This window comes from Lepisosteus oculatus, chromosome 12 (genome assembly GCF_040954835.1).
Source record: "Lepisosteus oculatus isolate fLepOcu1 chromosome 12, fLepOcu1.hap2, whole genome shotgun sequence".
NCBI classification, from domain to species: Eukaryota; Metazoa; Chordata; class Actinopteri; order Semionotiformes; family Lepisosteidae; genus Lepisosteus; species Lepisosteus oculatus.
In genome coordinates this window covers 39,670,313-39,695,746 of record NC_090707.1, presented here as the reverse complement: position 1 = coordinate 39,695,746, position 25,434 = coordinate 39,670,313, and the positions used below count along the sequence as shown (strand labels likewise).

Here is a 25,434-nt window from a genome sequence, read left to right as displayed (position 1 = left end):
ACTGGAGGTCAAGGTCAGGACGGGAGGTGTGGACACCGGAGGTGTTTCTCTGTAGCTCCATTAACTGCTTAACCCTCTCTCTGCACATGCTTGTTAAAAGACAATTTGGACACGGTAACATATTTGAGCCATTTTTATTAAGAAACCAAAATAAATCTAAAAAAACAACCAACTGGAAAGAAATTAAAACTTTTCAGGTTTCAATCTTCACACAAAGCTCCTCCCCAGCCCCCCCACCAGACTGACTGATCTTTGGGAATCAGCCTGAAGACAGAGACAGAAAACAGATTCGCTCACAGAGTGACTCTCTTGACACTTGGAATCACTCACACAAACTCTCACACCGAGAGCAACTCCCAGACACTGACAGACTCACAGCCACACTCACAAACATGCACCGACAGACTGAAACTCAAAGACACAGTAAAACAAAAATTCAAGCTACATAACATTTTTTTCTGCATAGTTTGTACTGATGTCTACGAACTAAGGCCTTGTTCTGTGTGTAGAGTTGTTTAACGAAATCCAGTTAATCTGAATGACGGAGGAACCCGGGTTCGAGGCTCCCTGTGGAGTGTGAAGGCCAGCCCAGCACCGGACCCCGACGTCACAACTGACCCGGAGACGCAGGAGGTCGTTTCCCTGGGCAGCGTGGTCCCCCAGCCCCGGGACCAGGGACACCCCACTGCCCGACCGCGCACACTGTTCTCCAGGCTGCCAGACTCCCGCTCCGCAGCAATCCACGCCAGCTCCTCCCCCGCCCACTCAGAAGCCACAATTCCTGCGGCCGGTGGCAAAACCTGGGCTGGATCTGACCTGTCCGGGAGCCCTCTCGCACACCGACGACACACTCCAGCCTCTCGCACACCGACGACACACTCCAGCCTCTCGCACACAAACAGCAGACTGATGTGGCAGCAGCTCCGTGATTCATCGGACTCCTATCCCTAGATATTTATTTTTAAAAATACCGTACAGAACAGTTATAGCTACAAACTGCAATAACAGTCAGAGTAGTAACAGCAGTCAGAGTGGAGGCCACCAGGACGCCCGTCAGGGAGACTAGTGCACTGTGCACACGGGGCGGGGCAGGGGCAGGGGCACTCCAGCCTGCAGCTCCACAGAGGATGGCCAGGTAGCGAGAGAGGCCCTGGGCGCTAGTTAAGATGCTTTTCTTTCAGAAGTCAGCTCTTAATAAATATGATCACATATTGAGGTCTATACTCCAATCATAAATATTTTCGATTCATCTTGCCAAGACCACAAAAGAGCTGAGCCAATTCCTCGTTACCGAATGATCGCATTTGTCCCAGGCGCCTGGCCAATGTTGTGCCAGTTCTCTGGAGCTGTGGGACCCTCTTGTGGTCAGGGCAGGAACAGCAGCAGAGCAGCCCCCGGCTCTGCCCGGCTCCCTCATTCCCATTGCTCCGGGTGGCCAGGAGACACGTGCGGGAAGACCGGATCAGCAAGACTTGGGTGAGGCTGAGAGCCAGACGGATCCCCAGTCTCCAGCCCTGGGGGTCCCCCACAACCCTGAAGAGGCCTGGGGCACATTGGGAAGGCGGGGCGATCCAAAACCCTGGCTCTGGGAGTCCTCCCATTCCCATAGCAGGGACATGGGACACTCCCAGTCCTGGGAGGACAGTGGGGACACCCCCACACTCCTAGTCCTGGAGGGACAGGGGGGACACAGGAAACCCCCACACTCAGTCCTGGGGGGGACAGCGGGGAGACCCCCACATTCCCAGTCCTGGGGGGGACAGCAGGGACTACCCCACACTGAGTGCTGAGGGGGTTAGCCTGTCCCGATTCAGTCCTGTCTAGGCTGGAACAGCAGACCCACACCCCCCTGCCTCACCTGGGCCCCCTTACTCCTGATCTTCGGAACGGGGCCAGAACCAGGGAGCCGGACCAGGGAGGGCGCAGGTGACAGCAGGCCTCCGGTCAATTCCGCAGGCCAGCTGTGTCCAGGCGGTCACTCTGACATACTCACACTAACCCTAACCCAGGGGGACAGAGGACAGAGGTAGACAGGGATGGCAGCGTCCAGCTGCACGAGTGTCATACTTCCTCTCAGCACAGAGACCAGCGCAGCCCGCTGGACAGTCAGACAGCCCTGTGCCCCATCTGTCCCACAGCCCTGAGCCCAGCGCAGACAGACCAGACAGCACCCCCTGTCTGTCCCACAGCCCTGAGCCCAGCGCAGACAGACCAGACAGCACCCCCTGTCTGTCCCACAGCCCTGAGCCCAGCGCAGACAGACCAGACAGCACCCCCTATCTGTCCCACAGCCCTGAGCCCAGCGCAGACAGACCAGACAGCACCCCCTGTCTGTCCCACAGCCCTGAGCCCAGCACAGACAGACCAGACAGCACCCCCTGTCTGTCCCACAGCCCTGAGCCCAGCGCAGACAGACCAGACAGCACCCCCTGTCTGTCCCACAGCCCTGAGCCCAGCACAGACAGACCAGACAGCACCCCCTGTCTGTCCCACAGCCCTGAGCCCAGCGCAGACAGACCAGACAGCACCCCCTGTCTGTCCCACAGCCCTGAGCCCAGCGCAGACAGACCAGACAGCACCCCCTGTCTGTCCCACAGCCCTGAGCCCAGCGCAGACAGTGCCCCCTGTCTGTCCTACATCCCTGAGACCAGACTACTCTTGACTCCATGGACACAGCACCTGCCCTCCTAATCTGCACAGTGATCGGGGTCTAGTCCATGTAAACATTGACAAAAATAAAAATAACCTAACAGTTCAACAAAATCACTCTGTGATCCTCAATAATAATATTAACGATAATATCATGATTCATCCGTTCGTTGTGATCCGCAGTCACACTGAGCCAGCCCCAGCCCGTCCTCCTCGGTCCCGATTGGTCCAGGGCACTCTGGCTCCTCCCAGAGGGTGGTCCTGCCTCTGTCTCCATATGCTGACTGGTCAATGAGACTTCCTCTTCACCTCTCCCCCCTGGCTTTGGCTGGAGTCTGAAAGAGACACGGAGACTCAGCCAGAACACCAGGACCCCAGAGTGTGTGTGTGTCAGCGCACATGCGCTGGAGTGTGTGTGCTGTGTGGAGCATGTGCACTGTGCGCTGTGTGCTGTAGGGTGCGTGTGCTGTGCGCTGTGGTGTGTGCAGGGTGTGTTGTGTGTGTGGGGAGTGTTGCGTGCAGGGGGGATGCTGTGCGGAGCATGTGCACTGTGTGCTGTGGGGTGTGGGGTGTGGGGTGTGTTGTTGTGTGTGTGTGTGCTGAGCTGTGTGCTGTGGGATTTGGGGTGTGCAGGGTGTGTTGTTGTGTGTGTGGGGGGGTGCTGTGTGCTGTGGGGTGTGGGATTTGGGGTGTGTCTGCTGTGCAGGGTGCGTGCGCTGTGGTGTGTGCAGGGTGTGCTGTGTGTTGTTGTGTGTGTGTGTGTGTCTGAGCTGTGTGCTGTGCGCTGTGTGCTGTGGGATCTGGGGTGTGGTGTGTGCAGGGTGTGTTGTTGTGTGTGTGTGTGTGCTGAGCTGTGTGCTGTGCGCTCAGCGGTGCTTGCTTGGGGACAGGCAGGCGAGCAGGACAGTGGACAGACAGGAGAGTCGAACACAGACACACGGGCGTCAGTGAGAAGGAGCAGCAGCAGGCGGCAGCTGGCGTTACCTGAGAAAGCGTGCTGTAAGTGAGGAGGGAGAGGAACCTGCGGACCAGACTGCAGACTCTTTAACAGATCTGGAGAGAGAGGGAGAGAGAGGGATGGAGAGAGAGAGGGATGGAGAGAGAGCGATCGAGGGAGAGAGGAGGAGCAACAGATGGAAAGGAACAGAAACAGGTGTGGAGGACAAGTGAAGATGGAAGAACAGCAGACGAAAGAGAAAAGAGAAACATGAGACAGACTATCACAGAGAGGAGACTGCAACACAGCAACACATAGCTACACTGCAACACAGCACAGTGAAGACACAGCAACATTGCAACGCACAGGTAAGAGCCCGCAGACACGCACACGGGGAAGAGCCCGCAGACACGCACAGACACGCACACGGGGAAGAGCCCGCGGACACGCACAGACACGCACACGGGGAAGAGCCCGCAGACACGCACAGACACGCACACGGGGAAGAGCCCGCAGACACGCACAGACACGCACACGGGGAAGAGCCCGCAGACACGCACAGACACGCACACGGGGAAGAGCCCGCAGAGAGACACTCTGGAGTGCAGAAGGATGTACACAAGCAGGCACACAGGGTCCTGGCCCGGGGTTCTCCGGGCCCTGAACACTTACTCTGTGCCAGGCTGTACCCTGAGCTGGCGCTAGCTGTGCTGGCAGTGGCGCCCCCTGTGGCGGAGTGGGTGAAGTTCAGCAGGGGAAACTGGAAGGGGAGGGAGACGGGCACCAGCCCTCCCAACATGCCGAACGCCCCCAGCGCGCCCCCCTGCGTGGCGCCCAGGCCCGGGGACATCAGTGGCAGCGAGGAGGGTGTGGCTAGCAGACCCCCCCCTGAGGTCACCTGAGGGGAGAGAGAGACGGTCACCGAGCCTGCCCTGCCCCCCGGACCTTGCCCAATCGCCGAGACACCCGCGCTCCTCACCTGAGTTAGTGTCTGTTGTGTGGCCGGAGGCGTGGCGACGGTCCGGCTCACCACGGGTTTAGCCGCCGACCCCGCGATCCCCGCGACCCCCGCTGACCTCTGGGCCGGGGAGGGGCAGGAGCGTCGGTGATTGACCGAAGGCGAGGGGGCGGGGCTGGAGGCGGGGGACGGGGCAGGGCGCGCGGGCGAGGGGGCGGGGCGTGTGGACGAAGGGGCGGGGCTAGAAGATGGGGGCGGGGCGGGGCGTGTCACCGACGGGGCGGGGCTACTGCTGCTACTGGGGCCCTGGGGGGCCGGCTTGCACCCCACCAGGCCAAAGCTGGACTGCGCGGACTTCACCGGCGCCCCCTGAACCGCGTACGGGGGGCGGAAGCTGGGCTTGGGGGCGTAGGAGCCAGCGGGGCTGGCCGGCAGCCGGGGGGCGGGCGGCCGGGGGGGCCGGGGGGGCGGGGCGTTGGTGAGCTTGATGATGGGGGGGGTGCTGTGGGAGGACTTGGTGAGCGTGGCCTGCATGGGAGTGACGAAGTTGGGCTGGTGGTGTGGCGGCTTGGCGGCGGGGTGGGCGAGGGAGGGCGAGGGGGAGCTCTTGGGGTGCGCGTGGGGAGACCTCGCAGTCTGCGGGTGCTGCTGCTGCTGCTGCGGGGTCTTGGGGGTCCCCGAGCCGCCCAGGGGCGCCGTCCTGCCCGAGAACGGCACCGCGGCGTGGCTCCCCTTCATGGCCAGCGGGGGCCCTGGCCCGGCCTTGGCCACGGGCGCGTAGGGCTTGCTCTGCGCCCCGGTGGGGGGCACGAGCGGGGAGGCGGTGGGGGGCGGGCGGGGCTTCTGCGCGGCGGCTGGGGGGTGCGCTGGCGGCTTGGCGCCCGCGGAGGGCGAGGCGCCGGTGGGGGTGGCCCGGCCGGCGTGAGGGTGCGAGTGGGAGGGCACGTGCGTCTGCCGCGGCGCCTGGGCGGGCCCCGCGGGGGGCGGCGGGGCCTTGGCCAGCGGGAACCCCTCGTTCCGGCTCCCGCCGCCCGCGGACCCCGACAGCCCGTGCAGCAGCGGCCGGGAGGCAGAGGGGGGGGCAGCGGTGGGGCCGGGGGGAGACGGGGGCTCCTTCTTGAGCTGGGCGGGGAGCTGGGGGGCGGCGGGGGCCGGGGGCTTCTTGGCGGGGGGCAGCGGCGGCGAGGAGGGGGGGCTGTCGTTCTGCACCAGCCCCTTGGCGGCGCTGCTGAGCAGAGCCAGGGCCTGAGAGATGGAGTCCAGCGAGGGGGCAGCCAGGGCCTCGTCCAGGGAGTCGTCCAGGCAGATCGTCTCGGGCGGCGAGGGCTGCCTCCGCGGGGCGCCGCTCGGCTGGGGGGTGCCCCCCTGGCGCCCCGAGGGGGCGGGGACCGGGCCGGCGGCCAGAGGGCCGGTCTGCGACGGGCGGGGGACCCAGGCTCCCTCCTGCAGAGAGAGGGGGAGGGGCAGGTCAGTGCCGGCGCCCCACAGCGCCGGACGGCCAGGCAGCCGGATGGACAGGACACTCACCCGCGGGGACTTGGACTTGGCCACCGGGACAATCTTCTTCTTGGCTCTACGGGACAGGGAGAGGACACAAGAGACAGCGGATCAGCAGGAGAGCATCAGGGAGAGTGAGAGAGAGAGAGGGCAGCAGGGGAGAGAGAGAGAGAGAGAGAGAGAGAGTGAGAGAGGGCAGCAGGGGGAGAGTGAGAGAGAGAGAGAGAGAGAGAGTGAGAGTGAGAGAGAGAGAGAGAGGGCAGCAGGGGGAGAGAGTGAGAGAGGGCAGCAGGGGGAGAGTGAGAGCACAGAGAGTGCGTCACCGAGTGTCAGTGTGCAGGAGTGTGAACTCACGGGTTTCCTGTCAGATGACTGTGCACAGTGCGGCTCTCCTTGAACAGCATCCTGACAAAGAGAGACGAGAGGGTGAAGGAGCAGACAGGCTCCAGAGGATCTCGGCCTGGGGCTACCGGCCTGTGGACCGCTGGACTGACCTGGCCTGCATCCAGCCCTTGGGCCAGAGGGGCTTGACCTCGGTCTCCATGAAGGCCTTGAGGTAGTCCTCCACAGACAGGGCGCACTGCGACTCCAGCTCATAGCAGCCCAGCTTCACCCGGACCAGGTTACACAGCAGCGCCCTGCAACACAGCAGAGCCACAGTCACCAGGCGGCAACACTGCAGCACAGGGGCACCACCGCAGCGCAGGGGCAACACCGAGGCAGCCGGGGCAACACCGAGGCAAGGCCACTGCATTCGACACACTGGAGAAAGACAACAGGAGGCTCACACCGCGACGACACGGCCTGCAGCTGCTCGCCGGCACGCCGCCGCCCACCTGAGCCGCTCGTCCCAGACGAACTTCTTGCGCGGCCCCATGACCCTCCGGCCTGGCTTCTCCTCATCCTCTTCCTCAGAGCCGTTCCGGTCTCCCTCCTCGCCCTGCTGCCTGCAGCGACACAGGCACCCCGACATCACTGAGGGGCGCTCACACACACACACAGGAACCCCGACATCACTGAGGGGCGCTCACACACACACAGGCACCCCGACATCACTGAGGGGCGCTCACACACACACACACACAGGCACCCCGACATCACTGAGCGACGCTCACACACACACAGGCACCCCGACATCACTGAGGGGCGCTCACACACACACAGGCACCCCGATATCACTGAGCGGCGCTCACACACACACAGGCACCCCGACATCACTGAGGGGCGCTCACACACACACAGGCACCCCGACATCACTGAGGGGCGCTCACACACAGACACAGGCACCCCGACATCACTGAGCGGCGCTCACACACAGACACAGGCACCCCGACATCACTGAGCGGCGCTCACACACACACAGGCACCCCGACATCACTGAGCGGCGCTCACACACACACAGGCACCCCGACGCGGCCGAGGGGCGCTCACACACACACAGGCACCCGACGCGGCCGAGGGGCGCTCACACACACACAGGCACCCGACGCGGCCGAGGGGCGCTCACACACACACAGGCACCCCGACGCGGCCGAGGGGCGCTCACACACACACAGGCACCCGACACGGCCGAGGGGCGCTCACACACACACAGGCACCCCGACGCGGCCGAGGGGCGCTCACACAGACACACAGGCACCCCGACGCGGCCGAGGGGCGCTCACACAGACACACAGGCACCCCGACGCGGCCGAGGGGCGCTCACACAGACACACAGGCACCCCGACGCGGCCGAGGGGCGCTCACACACAGACACCCCGACGCGGCCGAGGGGCGCTCACACACACGCGCTCACACACACACACACACACACACACACACACACACTGAGCCGGTGCAGCTGCGTACTTGGCCGCCCGGGCCTGGCAGTCCATGTTGTAGCGAGCAATCTGGTCCGGCATCACACTGCACACAGCCAGCTTGAGCTTCATCAGAGGGTTCCTCAGCCTGTCATCCTGACAGAGAGAGACAGACAGGACACCAGTGAGCCCCACTGAGAGAGAGAGACAGACACAGGACACCAGCGAGCCCCCGCCGAGAGAGAGAGAGAGAGACAGACAGGACACTAGTGAGCCCCCACTGAGAAGACAATGACACAATCAGAGCAGTTCTGATGAAGACAGAGAGCACAGAGACAGGGAGACAAGACAACAATCTGCAGCTGTCTTTACCTGTATGTTAAGGTTGAGTTTCTTCAGCCTTTTCAGCAGAGCTTCCTTGTTGCAGGGAACAAAGGCCTCCAGGTGAGAGTAAACTGCAGCTCTGACCTCCAGAGACTGTTCCTGCACCTGCAGCTCAATACTGAGAGACAGAGAGAGGGGGGTTAATACACACACTCCTCCTGCACACTACTGTACACTGACACTGCACTGAGAGAGAGAGAGGGGTTAATACACACACTCCTCCTGCACACTACTGTACACTGACACTGCACTGAGAGAGAGGGGTTAATACACACACTCCTCCTGCACACTACTGTACACTGACACTGCACTGAGAGAGAGAGAGGGGTTAATACACACACTCCTCCTGCACACTACTGTACACTGACACTGCACTGAGAGAGAGAGGGGTTAATACACACACTCCTCCTGCACACTACTGTACACTGACACTGAGAGAGAGGGGTTAATACACACACTCCTCCTGCACACTACTGTACACTGACACTGCACTGAGAGAGAGAGAGGGGTTAATACACACACTCCTCCTGCACACTACTGTACACTGACACTGCACTGAGAGAGAGGGGTTAATACACACACTCCTCCTGCACACTACTGGACACTGACACTGCACTGAGAGAGAGAGGGGTTAATACACACACTCCTCCTGCACACTACTGTACACTGACACTGCACTGAGAGAGAGAGGGGTTAATACACACACTCCTCCTGCACACTGACACTGCACTGAGAGAGAGGGGTTAATACACACACTCCTCCTGCACACTACTGTACACTGACACTGCACTGAGAGAGAGAGGGGTTAATACACACACTCCTCCTGCACACTACTGTACACTGACACTGCACAGAGAGTGTGCAGGTGTGTGAGTGTGTGTGTGTGTGTGTGTCTTAGCCTGAGAAAAAGACTGAATCAGAGAAACTCACTCCAGGAGGATGTTGTTCATGTCCAGAGTGAAGAACTTCTTCCTGCCCTCCTCATCGAACTGCCGAGACGCCTGGGGAGACAGAGAGGCGTCAGCACGGGGCAGGACACAGCTCAGCGGGTACACAGTCCGCCTGCCACCCCCGCCAGCTGACCAGGAGCACTGACCTGTCTGTCCCTCTCTGCTCTGCTCTCTACCTGTCCCTCTCCTCTCCACCTGTCTGTCTCTACAGGGCAGCAGCGGCGCCCGCAGGCCCGGGCTCTGCCTGCTGCCCTGCTCTATACCAAGAGTGGCGGGGGAAGTGTGCGACGGGCACTGACCGCTCGCAGGTCCTCGATGCGCTTCAGGAGGGGCGCGGGCAAGCCCTCGGGGAGCGGGGGGGGCGACAGCAGCCCTGCACCCTGCCTGGGGCCCAGGGGCCCCCCCTTGGCCGCCGCCCCCGGGAGCGCGCCGTTCTCCTCGGGGCTGCGGGTCGGGGACGCGTCCAGCAGGCGGTCGAAGTCCAGGTCCGCCAGCAGGTCCTGCAGCATGTCGCCGTCGGTGGCCGAGCCCAGCAGGGACATGACGGCGGGGTCGGGCGCCAGCTCAGCTGCAGCGGCGGGCGCAGCGCTGGGGGGGGGCGGCGGCGGCACGGGCCGGGCCTGCGGGGGGGGCAGCGCGGCGCCCGACAGCGCCTGCTTCTTGCGCATCTCCTCCTTCTCGCGCGTGAAGCGGCGCAGCATGGCCGCCAGGGACAGAGAGTCCTTCATCAGCTTCTTCCTCTTCTTCTTGTCCGGTCGGTGAGCGTTCAGGGCCGACACACTGCACAGGAGAGAGCGGTCAGTCAGTGTGTGTGCGTGGGCCCATGCAGGGGGCAGTGTGTGTGCGTCTGCGTCTGCGTGTGCGTGTGAAGGCAGGGCTCACCCTGGCTGTTTGGGTACTCTGTTCTTTCTTGGCTTCTTCTCTTTCTCCAGGCTGCTGCCCTCATCCTTCCTCTTTCTCTTCTTCATCGCTCGGTCCTCACCGTCCTTCATCTTCTGACAAAGCAGCACAAGACACAGTGAGAAATGGAAAAGAGGCAACTTAACCTCAGGAGTACAGCGTGTGCAGAGTGTAGTGTCAGTGTAGACTCACACTGCTCTTCCTCAGTACAGCGTGTGCAGGGTGTAGTGTCAGTGTAGACTCACACTGCTCTTCCTCAGGAGTACAGCGTGTGCAGGGTGTAGTGTCAGAGTAGACTCACACTGCTCTTCCTCAGGAGTACAGCGTGTGCAGAGTGTAGTGTCAGTGTAGACTCACACTGCTCTTCCTCAGGAGTACAGCGTGTGCAGGGTGTAGTGTCAGTGTAGACTCACACTGCTCTTCCTCAGTACAGCGTGTGCAGGGTGTAGTGTCAGTGTAGACTCACACTGCTCTTCCTCAGTACAGCGTGTGCAGAGTGTAGTGTCAGTGTAGACTCACACTGCTCTTCCTCAGTACAGCGTGTGCAGGGTGTAGTGTCAGTGTAGACTCACACTGCTCTTCCTCAGGAGTACAGCGTGTGCAGGGTGTAGTGTCAGTGTAGACTCACACTGCTCTTCCTCAGTACAGCGTGTGCAGGGTGTAGTGTCAGTGTAGACTCACACTGCTCTTCCTCAGGAGTACAGCGTGTGCAGAGTGTAGTGTCAGTGTAGACTCACACTGCTCTTCCTCAGTACAGCGTGTGCAGGGTGTAGTGTCAGTGTAGACTCACACTGCTCTTCCTCAGGAGTACAGCGTGTGCAGGGTGTAGTGTCAGTGTAGACTCACACTGCTCTTCCTCAGGAGTACAGCGTGTGCAGAGTGTAGTGTCAGTGTAGACTCACACTGCTCTTCCTCAGGAGTACAGCGTGTGCAGGGTGTAGTGTCAGTGTAGACTCACACTGCTCTTCCTCAGTACAGCGTGTGCAGGGTGTAGTGTCAGTGTAGACTCACACTGCTCTTCCTCAGTACAGCGTGTGCAGAGTGTAGTGTCAGTGTAGACTCACACTGCTCTTCCTCAGTACAGCGTGTGCAGGGTGTAGTGTCAGTGTAGACTCACACTGCTCTTCCTCAGGAGTACAGCGTGTGCAGGGTGTAGTGTCAGTGTTGACTCACACTGCTCTTCCTCAGTACAGCGTGTGCAGGGTGTAGTGTCAGTGTAGACTCACACTGCTCTTCCTCAGTACAGCGTGTGCAGGGTGTAGTGTCAGTGTAGACTCACACTGCTCTTCCTCAGGAGTACAGCGTGTGCAGGGTGTAGTGTCAGTGCTGTAGACTCACACTGCTCTTCCTCAGTACAGCGTGTGCAGGGTGTAGTGTCAGTGTTGACTCACACTGCTCTTCCTCAGTACAGCGTGTGCAGGGTGTAGTGTCAGTGTAGACTCACACTGCTCTTCCTCAGTACAGCGTGTGCAGGGTGTAGTGTCAGTGTAGACTCACACTGCTCTTCCTCAGGAGTACAGCGTGTGCAGAGTGTAGTGTCAGTGCTGTAGACTCACACTGCTCTTCCTCAGTACAGCGTGTGCAGGGTGTAGTGTCAGTGTAGACTCACACTGCTCTTCCTCAGGAGTACAGCGTGTGCAGAGTGTAGTGTCAGTGTAGACTCACACTGCTCTTCCTCAGTACAGCGTGTGCAGGGTAGAGATGTTGTAAACTCACTCTATAATGCTTGCTCTTCCTCTCACCCTCCTCTCCCTCAGACTCAGAGGCCTGTCTGAACTGCAGGGTGCCGGTATTGATGTAGAAGCCCCCCAGCTTGGTGGTCAAGGAGGCTGGAACCAGCTCATCATACTGAAACACAGAGAGAAGGTTACTGAGGGACACTCTCAGCTGTGAGAGAGAGAGAGACAGAGAGGAGGTTACTGAGGGACACTCTCAGCTCAGAGACAGAGACAGAGACAGGACACTCGGCTCAGAGAGAGAGAGCAAGAGGAGAGGACACTCACAGCCTCGGAGTTGTCGATGAATGGGTCAGTCTCGTCGTACCCGAAGCCGATATCGATCAGGTCCTGCAGTCTGTCTTTTCTCCTCTTCTTCCCTGCGCCGCCCTGACAGACAAAGAGACACGCAGACAGCGTCAGACTCGCAGCCCCCGCGAGACCCCCCCCTGGCAGCACACAGGACCCAGACTCACATATTTGGACTCGAACTTCCTCGCCAGGGCCTCCACTTCCCGTCGCTCCTTCTCATCGTCGCCAAAGGGGTCGCTGGGGTCAAAGGGGGCAGACTCTGAGGACTTCTTCACCAAAAAGAGAGAAAGCGTGCAAGAGCACAGACACTAGATCACCCCGTACACCGACCTCACCAGCGTGAGAGACACTAGATCACCCCGTACACCGACCTCACCAGCGTGAGAGACACTAGATCACCCCGTACACCGACCTCCCAGCGTGAGAGACACTAGATCACCCCCATACACCGACCTCACCAGCATGAGAGACACTAGATCACCCCTGTGCACAGACTGCACCAGTGTGAGACACTAGATCACCCCTGTACACAGACCGCACCAGTGTGAGACACTAGATCACCCCTGTACACAGACCGCACCAGTGTGAGACACTAGATCACCCCTGTACACAGACCGCACCAGTGTGAGACACTAGATCACCCCTGTACACAGACTGCACCAGTGTGAGACACTAGATCACCAATGTACACAGACCGCACCAGTGTTAGACACTAGATCACCCCTGTACACAGACCGCACCACTGTGAGAGACACTAGATCACCCCTGTGCACAGACTGCACCAGTGTTAGACACTAGATCACAGCTGTACACAGACCGCACCAGTGTGAGACACTAGATCACCCCTGTACACAGACCGCACCAGTGTGAGACACTAAATCACCCCTGTACACAGACCGCACCAGCACGAGACACTAGACCACCAATGTACACAGACCGCACCAGCGTAAGAGACACTAGATGACCCCTGTACACAGACCGCACCAGCGTGAGAGACACTAGATCACCCCTGTACACAGACCGCACCAGTGTGAGACACTAGATCACAGCTGTACACAGACTGCACCAGTGTTAGACACTAGATCACCCCTGTACACAGACCGCAACAGTTTGAGACACTAGATCACCCCTGTACACAGACCGCACCAGTGTGCGACACTAGATCACCCCTGTGCACAGACTGCACCAGTGTGAGACACTAGATCACCCCTGTGCACAGACTGCACCAGTGTGAGACACTAGATCACCCCTGTGCACAGACCGCACCAGTGTGAGACACTAGATCACCCCTGTACACAGACCGCACCAGTGTGAGACACTAGATCACCCCTGTACACAGACCGCACCAGTGTGAGACACTAGATCACCAATGTACACAGACCGCACCAGTGTGAGACACTAGATCACCCCTGTACACAGACCGCACCAGTGTGAGACACTAGATCACCAATGTACACAGACCGCACCAGTGTGAGACACTAGATCACAGCTGTATAAACAGCACCAGACAAATGTATTAACTCTAGTGCTCAGAACAGAAGCTGGAGATCTTCCATATTGCAGCAGATGGCAGGAACAGAAATCTGTATTTTATCTAATCCTGCAGGAGGACAAGTAAAATAACACCACGCAGGCCGGCAGCCGGAAAGACCCGGAGTGGATCCCGCCGCCGTGATCTGGGGCTCTGACCGGACCGGACCGCCCAGCCACACGGGCGCCTCACCTGCAGGGCCTGCAGCAGCTCGCAGTAGTTGAACTCGGCCGAGGCTTGGTCGCTGGGCTCGGACAGCCGCAGGTTCAGCCGCACGGTGATGCCTCGCCGCTCCGCCGCCACCTCCCCGCTGTCCTTGGCCAGCAGCACCCCGGCTCCCCCGCCGCCGGGCTGCAAGTCCCCGGGGCTGCCGGCCTCGTCCTCCCGCCGCCGCTTCCTGGGCTCCGGCGAGGAGAGGGTGACGAAGGGGACCTTCCTGGGCTCGGCCATGGCGCCTCACCTCGCTGCCCGGCCGCCGGCGAGCTGCGCTGCGGCTCGGCTGTGCAACCGCGCACCGCCCGGGAGGAGCTGAGAGTCGTGCCCTGCTTTCGGGGGCGGGTGGCTCTCTCCCTTCCTGCTCAGGCTGAGGGGCTCTGCGAGGCTTGTGAAGTACAAAAAGTAGCGCTTCGGCGTTTCTGGTTCGCTCGCTTACGATCCGGGAAGACTCAGGGAAGCCATCTTGGATTCGGGGTAAATACACACCGCTCTCAGGAGGGAGCTCACTGCGCCTGCGCGGGGCCGCGGCGCCGGAGGGAGGCGTGGCCACGGCCGGGTCACAGCCCTTCTTCTGAGGCTCCGTCCAATCAAACCTCGGGAAGCCGGTGTAACCCCGCCTCCACAGCCGCGATGTCGACAATAGAGGAGCAGCGGGAGGCTTGGCCTTGCAGGGCTGAATCTGAGGCCATTGGGGCTCAACGCGAGGCTCTGAGTGTAAATGGACAAACGAGTCTGTGAGCCAAAATGGGCGCTCAGGCAGCACAGTTTTCTGCCCGCACATGAAATGCTGACGGATAACATTTTTGTGACATGACAGTAATTACACCCCGAACGGAAGTCCATTGTTTACACCGCCCCCGGAGTCGGCAGAGACGCCACGGGCAGGCGGCGGCTGAGCCTCACGTACTGCACGCCTGGACTTTCCCACCGCGAAAGAGAAAGACCCGGCTCAAATCCAAAAGCCCACTGGGGAAAAGGGAATCCAAAGGCAAATAAACTGCTACATTAAGAGGAAAATGTGATGATTGGTTCCTGGGTTTGACACAGAATTCAGCACCCTCTGTGTGGAGTCTGCATGTCCACACTCTGTGTTTAGGAGTTGGGAGGGGTGTCACCAGCTGCTCCAGTGTCTCATCCTCTTCACACTCCAAGGGCAGACTGTGTCTCTAGAGTATCTGCTGTGCGTTTGCCCAGTCCCTCTCAGTATCTTCTGCCTCTGTACAGAATACCAGGGTACACTCCAGAACACCACGACCCTGCATTGAGTTATTTCACTATGAATAAGGAGAGTGGTGATGATAATGATGAAGGGTGTCAGTGGGGGGTTCTGGGTGACTCTATCCTCTCTCCAGCTCCAGTGTCCAGTCTCTGTCTGTAACCCCACTGTCCCCCTGACACAGGACACAGAGGTGCAGATGTGTTGTTACAGACTGAGTGTCTGTTCAGCTGCTCTACAGGAGTGATGATGATGATGAAACCCGATCCCATTGGAACAGTACGGTAACAACACAATTTTCATTCAAAACTGTTCTTTAATTACAGATCATATGTACAGAAGTGTAAAATATATGAGATAACTATGAATCAAAAGAGTTTTGTATAAAACAAAAGAGCACTATCTACTGTATAACATGAGAGCAGGTATATACAATCAGGACTGACACACTGGCTGTGTGTTGCTGTGTGCCCCTGCAGTAGGGAGTTACAGTGAGACTCTGTTGTCTTTCGCCCATTTTCTTAGGGCCCTGATGATGTACTCCACCTGGGGGTTCCCCGTGTTCCTCAGCAAGGGCAGCACTTCCCTCAGGGTCTCCCTAAAACACACACACAGCTCAGAGTCTCACACACAGCTCAGAGTCCCACACACAGCTCAGAGTCCCACACACAGCTCAGAGTCCCACACACAGCTCAGAGTCCCACAGACAGACATCAGAGTCACACACACAGGTCAAAGTCACACACACAGAGATCAGAGTCACACACACACAGCGATCAGCGTCAAACACACAGCTCAGAGTCACACACACAGGTCAGAGTCACAAATACACAGATATCAGAGTCTCACACACACAGACATCAGAGTCTCACACACACAGACATCAGAGTCTCACACACACAGACATCAGAGTCTCACACACACACACAGACATCAGAGTCACACACACAGACATCAGAGTCACACACACAGGTCAGAATCACAGAGATCAGAGTCACACACAGACGGATGCTCAGACAGACACACCTGGGCTCCCTGCCTGCCAGGATGAGCTGGAAGATGCCCACACAGGCACCTCTCTTCCCCTCCCAGTACTCGGGGCTGGGATCCAGCCTCTCCAGGACATCGAATGCCTTCGCCGAGTAGTAGAACTGACCCATCTGAGAGAGAGGAACAGAAAGCATGAGGGGAGGGAGAGGCCGGCAGGGAGACACACAGAAGTCAAGAGGCAGAGGCGGCACCTTGTAGCAGTCGTTTGCGATGAGCTGCAGCAGGCTGAAGGACTCGGATGAGGTCTCCATCTTAAGATACAGCTCCCAGGCCAGCCGAGCCTTCTGGTTCATGATATCTGAACAAATACAGCCACAGTGAGACACTCTGAGACAGATAGTGTGCGGGAAGTACAGTTTTCAGTGTGCACAGCAGTGTGTGAAGGGAGTACAGTGTTCAGTGTGCGCAGCAGTGAGTGTGCAGGAAGTACAGTGTTCAGTGTGCACAGCAGTGTGTGAAGGGAGTACAGTGTTCAGTGTGCACAGCAGTGAGCGTGCAGGGAGTACAGTGTTCAGTGTGCACAGCAGTGAGTGTGCAGGGAGTACAGTGTGCAGCAGTGAGTGTGCAGGGAGTACATTGTTCAGTGTACGCAGCAGTGAGTGTGCAGAGAGTACAGTGTTCAGTGTGTGCAGCAGACACTGAGACAGTGAGTTTGCAGGAAGATTGTGCTCAGTTCAGTGTGTGCAGTGCAGTGTGTACAGTTCAGTATTTAGGTCAGTTTGTGCAGTGCTGTGGTGTGTACAGTACGGTGTTCAGGTCAGAGTGTACAGGTCAGTGTTCATCACCACAGTGAGTGACTCACAGCAGCGTGCCAGCCAGCTCAGGTAGGTGTAGTCACGCTTGATCTTCTCATTCTGGATCAGCAGGAACACCTGAACACACAGCACAGAACAGCACACTCTTGAGTGCCCAGGAACACCTGAATACACAGCACAGAACAGCACACTCCTGAGTGCCCAGGAACACCTGAATACACAGCACAGAACAGCACACTCCTGAGCGCCCAGGAACACCTGAACACACAGCACAGCACACCCCTGAGTGCCCAGGAACACTTGAACACACAGAACAGAACACCCCTGAGTGCCCAGGAACACCTGAACACACAGAACAGAACACTCCTGAGTGCCCAGGAACACCTGAACACACAGCCAGAACAGAACACCCCTGAGTGCCCAGGAACACCTGAACACACAGCACACTCCTGACTGCCCAGCCCTGGCGTCGCCCCTGCCCACGCGCTGGAGACTGGGGTACCGTCGGGGCGCCTCACCTCCTCCGCCTCCCTGTAGTTGCCCACGGCAGCCTTGGCCTGGGCGTAGTTGAAGTTGAAGGTGTCATCATTGTAGAAATAGCTCTGGGCAGAGAAGAAGAGGCACAGTGAGAGCAGACTCACCTGCTGCCCCATGTACTGTACCGCACACACAGACAGCGTTTCCCACTGGGGAACAGCCGCTGAGCTGTACCCCACTCTCCCTGAGCCGTACCCCATTGTCACTGTTACTGGGACCAACCTTGACAGAGTTAAGGTAGATGAGAACATCTTCAAACTGTCTGAGCAGAAAGAAACATGAGGCCATACACTGTCTCCCTGGAATCGTGTCTGCAGGAAACATCAAAGAGACACATTACTGCCCACTACTGCACACCACTGTAATACTGCACACTACTGTACACTGACCCTGCACTGAGAGAGAGAGAGGGGTTAATACACACACCCCTCCTGCACACTACTGTACACTGACACTGCACTGAGAGAGAGAGGGGTTAATACACACACTCCTCCTGCACACTACTGTACACTGACACTGCACTGAGAGAGAGAGGGGTTAATACACACACTCCTCCTGCACACTACTGTACACTGACACTGCACTGAGAGAGAGAGGGGTTAATACACACACTCCTCCTGCACACTACTGTACACCGACACTGCACTGAGAGAGAGAGGGGTTAATACACACACTCCTCCTGTACACTACTGTACACTGACACTGCACTGAGAGAGAGGGGGGTTAATACACACACTCCTCCTGTACACTACTGTACACTGACACTGCACTGAGAGAGAGAGGGGTTAATACACACACTCCTCCTGCACACTACTGTACACTGACACTGCACTGAGAGAGAGAGGTTAATACACACACTCCTCCTGCACACTACTGTACACTGACACTGCACTGAGAGAGAGGGGTTAATACACACACTCCTCCTGTACACTACTGTACACTGACACTGCACTGAGAGAGAGGGGTTAATACACACACTCCTCCTGTACACTACTGTACACTGACACTGCACTGAGAGAGAGAGGGGTTAATACACACACCCCTCCTGCACACTACTGTACACTGACACTGCACTGAGAGAGAGAGGTTAATACACACACCCCTCCTGCACACTACTGTACACTGACACTGCACTGAGAGAGAGAGAGGGGTTAATACACACACTCCTCCTGCACACTACTGTACACTGACACTGCACTGAGAGAGAGAGGTTAATACACACACCCCTCCTGCACACTACTGTACACTGACACTGCACTGAGAGAGAGAGAGGGGTTAATACACACACTCCTCCTGCACACTACTGTACACTGACACTGCACTGAGAGAGAGGGGTTAATACACACACTCCTCCTGCACACTACTGTACACTGACACTGCACTGAGAGAGAGAGGGGTTAATACACACACTCCTCCTGCACACTCCTGTACACTGACACTGCACTGAGAGAGAGGGGTGAATACACACACTCCTCCTGCACACTACTGTACACTGACACTGCACTGAGAGAGAGAGAGGGGTTAATACACACACTCCTCCTGCACACTACTGTACACTGACACTGCACTGAGAGAGAGAGAGGGGTTAATACACACACTCCTCCTGCACACTACTGTACACTGACACTGCACCGAGAGAGAGAGGGGTTAATACACACACTCCTCCTGCACACTACTGTACACTGACACTGCACCGAGAGAGAGAGGGGTTAATACACACACTCCTCCTGCACACTACTGTACACTGACACTGCACTGAGAGAGAGAAGGTGTTGGACTCACCACACTCACTAGCTGACCCTCCTACCAACTGGAAGAACTGTTGTGCAATCTTCAGATGGTCCCGCTAAGAGAGAGAGAAAGTTGTTGATAGAAACTGACTTTGCTTTTGTCTGTGTGTATCTGGATATCAGCTTATTTGTTCTGTTACTCACCGACCCCATCTCCTGTCCCAGCGCTGCATTCACAACCCCCTTCAGTATATACTCCTGAGAGAGAGAGGGGTTAATACACACACTCCTGCACGCCAACGAAGAGTTAGAGGAATAAAGGGAGATGGAGAGGTGAGCAGTTCCTGCAGAGGGAACATCAGAAGACTGTACCTGAGGAGTGGTCGGTTCAAGATCTTTAATCAGGTTGAAGGCCTCCTGGACATCATCTGAGACAAAGGACAGTGCGTTAATACACCTCTAACCTCTGCGCACTGGCACTGACACTCAGTAATAAATTACAGGCAGGGAGACAGATACACAGCGCCTCACCCTGGCGGAGGTAGTAAATGACCAGGTTGAGTCGAGCCTCAGGAATGACGTCAATCAGGGGGGGCAACACCTGCAGAGCCCCCTCCCCTCCCCGAAACACCACCTGCCGTAGAGAGAGAGGTTAAAGCAGAACAGCGCCACCTACTGCCTGGCAGCTGGGCTGCAGAATCTCCCTGTCTCGTCTGCAGACAGATCACCATCTCAAGCAAAAACCACAGAGAGTAACTGGACTATTTTTAACAACTGAACCGTTCTCTGATGTTCATTCCTCAGTTCTGGCAACGAGCAGATGAACTCAACAGGGACAGATCTTTACTCCACTGAGAAGCAGCTCTCCGAAGGACATGAAACCACACCGTTTTGTAACACTGATCATCACGTCCATTATCAGCATGATTTCTCTCACCAGGGACTCAGCAGCCGTTCCTCTCCAAGACGATTATTACTATACTGTACAGGACACATTTGCACTGGGCTAATGATCCCAAAATCTTACATTTTAAAAAGTTAAGTCCACAAGAGCTGGCTGTCCAACACAATTTCCATGGTAAGAGGCGCCCAGAGCTCGGGAGCACCAGTGCTGAGGAGGTGGCCGGTTGGCAGAGCCTCACTCCTGCAGGTACCCTGCCTGCTGCCCAGTCCATACCATCAATACAATACTGCCCAATACTGCGTGAGTCAGACCCAGTCCAGTTTAGTCAATCTACTCCAAAACAGCCCAGCCCAGTATAGACCCCCAGTCCAGTGGAAAGAGGTCCAGCCTCACCAGGTTGTGTCTGATGAGCTCCTTGGCAAACTCGAAGGAGCTGGAGGAGATATCAATCAGGTTCTTCAGCTCTGCCTGAGAGACAGAGAGATACAGTCAGAGCAGGAGAGGCAGCGTCAGTGACCAGAACCCACAGCAGCCTAGGCTACAACGTGAAGTGGCTACACTGTGAGTCAGTGTGTCAGTGTGCAGCAGTGCTGTACCTCAGCAGTGTTGCTGTACAGTGTGAGTCAGTGTGTCAGTGTTCAGCATTGTGTACCTCAGCAGTGTTGCTGTACAGTGTGAGTCAGTGTGTCAGTGTGCAGCAGTGCTGTACCTCAGCAGTGTTGCTGTACAGTGTGAAGAGGCTACAGTGTGAGTCAGTGTGTCAGTGTGCAGTAGTGCTGTACCTCAGCAGCTTTGCCGTTGTACAGTCTGAAGTGGTTACAGGCCTTCAGGTTGAGGGCGATAGTGCTGTCAGAGAAGCTCTGTAGGTAGACAGCCAGCACCTCCTGAGATACGTCATAATAGTCTAGCTTATAGTAGCACAGGGCCACATAGACATTGAGCGCCAGGAACTCCCTGCAAATATACACAGCACACAAAGGGCACCAACAAAATATGATATTCAGTTGGTGGGTACATGGTATAATTAACTAATCTTTTAATTAAACAATATATACACTGCAATATAACACACATAAAATATTATACACATGCTGTGACAAAATAGTAAAAACACAGGATTATATAGCTATACACCCCCCTGTTGCAGAACCCCAGTGTGTCTCAGCATTAGTGTCAGGGTCTCAGTGCTCATCAAAGTGTTGTGGTGCGTTCATATCAATGGGTCTTGGTCTACAGTAATTTCCGCGTACATCACTCTCAGTGTCTTGGTGTGTCACTCTCAGGGTGAGGATGTCTCAGTGTGTCAGTGTCTCGGTGTGTCACTCTCAGGGGGACGGTGTCTCAGTGTCTCGGTGTGTCACTCTCAGGGGGACGGTGTCTCAGTGTCTCGGTGTGTCACTCTCAGGGGGAGGATGTCTCAGTGTGTCAGTGTCTCGGTGTGTCACTCTCAGGGGGACGGTGTCTCAGTGTCTCGGTGTGTCACTCTCAGGGTGAGGATGTCTCAGTGTGTCAGTGTCTCGGTGTGTCACTCTCAGGGGGACGGTGTCTCAGTGTCTCGGTGTGTCACTCTCAGGGGGACGGTGTCTCAGTGTCTCAGGATGTCTCAGTGTATTAAATGCAAGTTGGAGGAGCTGTATTGGCCTGACTGATGAATTACAGGCTCGGCCTCGGCGTGCAGTACCTGTTCTCCAGCAGGATGCGCTTGTAGATGTCGATGGCCTCCTGGTAGTGGGACCTCATGTAGTGGATAGAGGCCAGGCTGAGCTGGTCCTCTGTCACATCCTGCAGGTTCTGGTGGAAACCCATCAGCTTCTTCTCGTCGTTGAACTGGAGAGAGAGAGCGCAGCGGGGTGAGAAAGGATGAAAGACGAGAGTGGGGGGGAGAAGGGGGAGACGGGGAGAAAGAGAGGGGCGGTGACGGGTCTGTGGTTTCTGACCTTATGAGCCAGGTGAAACAGCAGGCGGTTCTGCAGCTGGCTCTTAGGAGCTGTGAGAGAAAAAGAAAGAGTTTGAAGTCCGAACTGGGCATGAATGAACCTCCACAGCACTGAGGCTGAACAAGACAGCCCGAAGAAGAGGTGGAAGAAGCAGACAGCGGGGACACAGAGACACAAGGTAGTTGCAGTACTGTACACTCACACTGCTGTGAGCCAGAGGCAGAGACGGGCAGGAACTTATTGCTGTGAGTCTCAGAGGGAGAGGAGTTGTGTAACGGGCACGTGCTCTCACCCTTTAGAGCAGCCTCCTCGGCCTCTGCGTACATTCCCAGGAAGAAGTAGGTACAGGCCAGGTTCACCCAGACATCTGGGGAGCAGCCATCCCGCTGCGTCAGGGAGCGGTACTCCTGTGGACACACACACGCTGTCAGTGAGCACTGAAGCCACAGAAAACACTGACACACACCAGAAGACCACAGACTCCTGCCAGCCCGGCTCACCTCCATGGCTCTCCGGTAGTCTCCAAGGTGAAAGGCGCAGTAGCCCACCCACAGGTCGCTGTCCTCCTCCTGCTGGCCCACACTGCGCTGGAACTGCAGAGAGTCAGAACAGGGTCAGTACCGCACTGTGTGTCAGTACAGGGTCAGTACAGCACTGTGTGTCAGTACAGGGTCAGTACAGCACTGTGTGTCAGTACAGGGTCAGTACAGCACTGTGTGTCAGTACAGGGTCAATACAGCACTGTGTGTCAGTACAGGGTCAGTACAGCACTGTGTGTCAGTACAGCGTCAATACCAAACTGTGTGTCAGTACAGGGTCAGTACCACACTGTGTGTCAGTACAGGGTCAGTACAGCACTGTGTGTCAGTACAGGGTCAGTACAGCACTGTGTGTGAGTACAGCATCAATACCACACTGTGTGTCAGTACTGGGTCTGTACAGCACTGTGTCAGTACAGCATCAATACCACACTGTGTGTCTGTCAATGGGGTTTACCTCCAGTAAGGTCATGGCCCCCAGATAATCTCTGGGCTCCAGGAACTCCTCCAGTTTGGGCAGCTTTTTCTCCCTTTTCTTCTTGTCACTGGCCGGCACCTCCCCCCCGACCGCTGGCTTCACTCTTGACAGGATCTGAACACAGAGCAGACAGAGGAAGTCACTGTGTACAGTCACACAGAGCACATAGGACGTCACTGTGTACATTGACACAGAGCACACAGGACGTCACTGTGTAGTCACAGAGCACACAGGACGTCACTGTCTACAGTCACACAGAGCACACAAAGGAAGTCACTGTGTACAGTCACACAGAGCACACAAATGAAATCACTGTGTACAGTCACACAGAGCACAAAGGAGGTCACTGTGTACAGTCACACAGAGGAAGTCACTGTTTACAGTCACACAGAGCACACAGGATGTCACTGTGGTCACAGAGCACACAGGACGTCACTGTCTACAGTCACACAGAGCACACAAAGGAAGTCACTGTGTACAGTCACACAGAGCACACAAATGAAGTCACTGTGTACAGTCACACAGAGCACAAAGGAGGTCACTGTGTACAGTCACACAGTGCACAGAGGAAGTCACTGTTTACAGTCACACAGAGCACACAGGAGGTCACTGTGTGCAGTCACACAGAGCACACAGGAGGTCACTGTGTACAGTCACACAGAGCACACAGGAGGTCACTGTGCACAGTCACACAAAGCACACAGGAGGTCACTGTGTACAGTCACTGTGTACAGTCACACAGAACACAGAGGAAGTCACTGTGCACAGTCACACAGAGCACACAGGAGGTCACTGTGTACAGTCACACAGAGCACACAGGAGGTCACTGTGTACAGTCACACAGAGCACAGAGGAAGTCACTGTGTACACTCACACAGAGCACACAGGAGGTCACTGTGTACAGTCACACAGAGCACAGAGGAAGTCACTGTGTACAGTCACACAGAGCAGACGCACAATGTCACCGAGTACAATCAGCCGCAGGTAGTGTACTGTACTGTAACGCATATTTCCCTTTAGCTCAACTGGCTGGGTCCCTGTTGAGTGATGTCGGAGGCCTGGGTTCGAGTCCCCATGGGTGGCAGCAGTGAGGGCGCATACCCACGTGAACCCGAGAGCGTTACAGTATATACCTGTGCACAATCACACAGGGAACGCAGTGCTCTGTTAGCCCCAGAGAGCGCCCCCTGGAGAGACAAGCGCATGACAGAAGCCTGAGCAGTGGGGCAGCAGCTCACCACTGGGTCTCTACGGATCTGTTCAACACAGAAACAGAGCTGACAATCGCTGCCCGGCCGGCTCTGCGGGCCTCCCCGGAGCTGGCTCGGCGCTGTGCTGCTAGTGTGTTCTGGGCTCACAGGCACCCGAACCGCTACAACTACTCGTATTGTAAAGCACATTCACCAGCTTGCGGTTTTGATCCGTTTTCACAGAGTACCCCAGTCGCCAGTCCTCTCTTCACTGGTTTTCTATCCAAACTCACTCACCATGGCGGCGGCTCGGCTTCGAGGGGAGCAACCGGGATGATCCCAGAACCAGGAAAGACGCAGGAGGACGAGGAAGAACGACAGAGACCGGGACAGACCGACGACTCGCACCGCCCAGAATCACAACAGGCTGCTAGTGTTGACAGCCATTGTCGCCACGCTCGTCTCCTAGCAACGCCTCGATCTGCTCCCGGAACCGGAACAGGTCTCGGCGGGAAACAAAGGGCGGCGGTATGGTTCCGACCTGCGGTCCGCCTTCGGCCCGAATTTTACTGTCAAATGCCTGATATTTCCATGTCGTTATGGGGTTGAGTAATGTTTTTAAATAGTTTTTCGTGTCTGAAAGCACGAACACAATTAATACTATATTAGCAGTAACGTTAACGTCCTGCATCATGTTATAAGGACACCCGGCAAATTTTCCAGTGACTCAGCCCCAGTGGCCTAATGGATAAGGCATTGGCCTCCTAAGCCAGGGATTGTGGGTTCGAGTCCCATCTGGGGTGGAAGATCCTTTTCATTAAAAATAAACACTAGATGATTTTTTTAATGAAACATCTAATTAGAAAATACCTGTAATAGTAATTTTGTGGTTCATAATAACTTTTTTTTACTAACTGCACCCTATTTCCCAAACAGGTCTGTTCGTCTTCTCCTTGTCTGCCACGTCCAGCGCGATTTCCCAGCATGCTCTGCTGTCAGAAGGTGGTTTGTGTGAGTGGCCGGAGAGGAAGAGGAAGAGGAAGATGCCGCAGGGTTTCGGTGTCGGGGTGCCGCCCGCGCTGGGCTGCAGCGCCGGTCTGGAAGCCGGGCCGTGGGCAAGCCTGGCGGCCCGTCCGAGGCCCAGTTCTCCGAGATCTGCCTCTGCGCCGGCAGCAGCCCTGTGTGGTTCCGCTGTCCGAGTGAAGCATCACACCCCACACCAGGTTCTCAGGACCAGCTCTTTATTACAG

At 56.9% G+C, this 25,434-nt stretch overlaps 2 protein-coding genes and 1 non-coding gene across 8 annotated transcripts; 1 reads left to right on the top strand and 2 right to left on the bottom strand.

Annotated features, from left to right (window-relative positions):
- Positions 1–118: 118 nt before the first annotated feature.
- Positions 119–14,521, bottom strand: ubn2a (ubinuclein 2a). Of its 5 annotated transcripts, none has more exons than XM_069197169.1 (17): positions 13,825–14,521; positions 12,266–12,370; positions 12,078–12,179; positions 11,791–11,922; positions 10,057–10,166; positions 9,474–9,954; positions 9,155–9,225; positions 8,213–8,342; positions 7,890–7,996; positions 6,878–6,988; positions 6,536–6,679; positions 6,396–6,446; positions 6,072–6,117; positions 4,566–5,987; positions 4,259–4,484; positions 3,634–3,702; positions 119–2,984 (listed from the first exon to the last, which is right to left on the bottom strand). In XM_069197169.1, exons 1-17 carry the CDS (start codon positions 14,080–14,082, stop codon positions 2,938–2,940), a joined length of 3,612 nt encoding a protein of 1,203 aa, XP_069053270.1. In that variant the 5' UTR covers positions 14,083–14,521; the 3' UTR covers positions 119–2,937. The 5 variants fall into 5 exon arrangements, with proteins under 5 accessions (XP_069053270.1, XP_069053269.1, XP_069053268.1 ...); XM_069197168.1 differs by having other exon boundaries at positions 10,057–10,169; positions 12,266–12,367; XM_069197167.1 differs by having other exon boundaries at positions 10,057–10,169; positions 13,825–14,518.
- An 839-nt stretch (positions 14,522–15,360) lies between these two features.
- Positions 15,361–24,677, bottom strand: ift56 (intraflagellar transport 56). 2 transcript variants are annotated; one of them, XM_069197186.1, is made up of 18 exons: positions 24,482–24,676; positions 22,974–23,108; positions 22,478–22,570; positions 22,270–22,384; positions 21,978–22,027; positions 21,722–21,867; positions 20,823–20,994; positions 20,434–20,508; positions 19,668–19,770; positions 19,509–19,564; positions 19,341–19,394; positions 19,189–19,252; positions 17,629–17,717; positions 17,388–17,471; positions 16,917–16,986; positions 16,306–16,412; positions 16,091–16,224; positions 15,361–15,662 (listed from the first exon to the last, which is right to left on the bottom strand). In XM_069197186.1, the coding sequence occupies exons 1-18, from the start codon at positions 24,482–24,484 to the stop codon at positions 15,551–15,553; spliced, it is 1,662 nt and encodes a 553-aa protein (XP_069053287.1). In that variant the 5' UTR covers positions 24,485–24,676; the 3' UTR covers positions 15,361–15,550. The 2 variants fall into 2 exon arrangements, with proteins under 2 accessions (XP_069053287.1, XP_069053286.1); XM_069197185.1 differs by having other exon boundaries at positions 19,341–19,564; positions 24,482–24,677.
- A 237-nt stretch (positions 24,678–24,914) lies between these two features.
- Positions 24,915–24,987, top strand: trnar-ccu (transfer RNA arginine (anticodon CCU)). Its single transcript has one exon. It is a non-coding gene; the product is annotated as a tRNA-Arg (tRNA).
- The last annotated feature ends 447 nt before the right edge of the window (positions 24,988–25,434 follow it).

Excerpts from the sequence above, each read along its gene's own strand:
- ubn2a (XM_069197167.1), bottom strand. The coding sequence starts at position 14,082 with ATGGCCGAGCCCAGGAAGGTCCCCTTCGTCACCCTCTCCTCGCCGGAG. Across the intron at positions 10,170-11,790 it reads GGAAGAGCAAGCATTATAGA|AAGATGAAGGACGGTGAGGA; the intron begins GTGAGTTTACAA and ends CTGCTTTGTCAG. Across the intron at positions 8,343-9,154 it reads ATGAACAACATCCTCCTGGA|TATTGAGCTGCAGGTGCAGG; the intron begins GTGAGTTTCTCT and ends TCTGTCTCTCAG.
- ift56 (XM_069197185.1), bottom strand. Across the intron at positions 19,771-20,433 it reads AGCTCATCAGACACAACCTG|GTGGTGTTTCGGGGAGGGGA; the intron begins GTGAGGCTGGAC and ends TCTCTACGGCAG. Across the intron at positions 16,225-16,305 it reads TCGCAAACGACTGCTACAAG|ATGGGTCAGTTCTACTACTC; the intron begins GTGCCGCCTCTG and ends CCTCTCTCTCAG.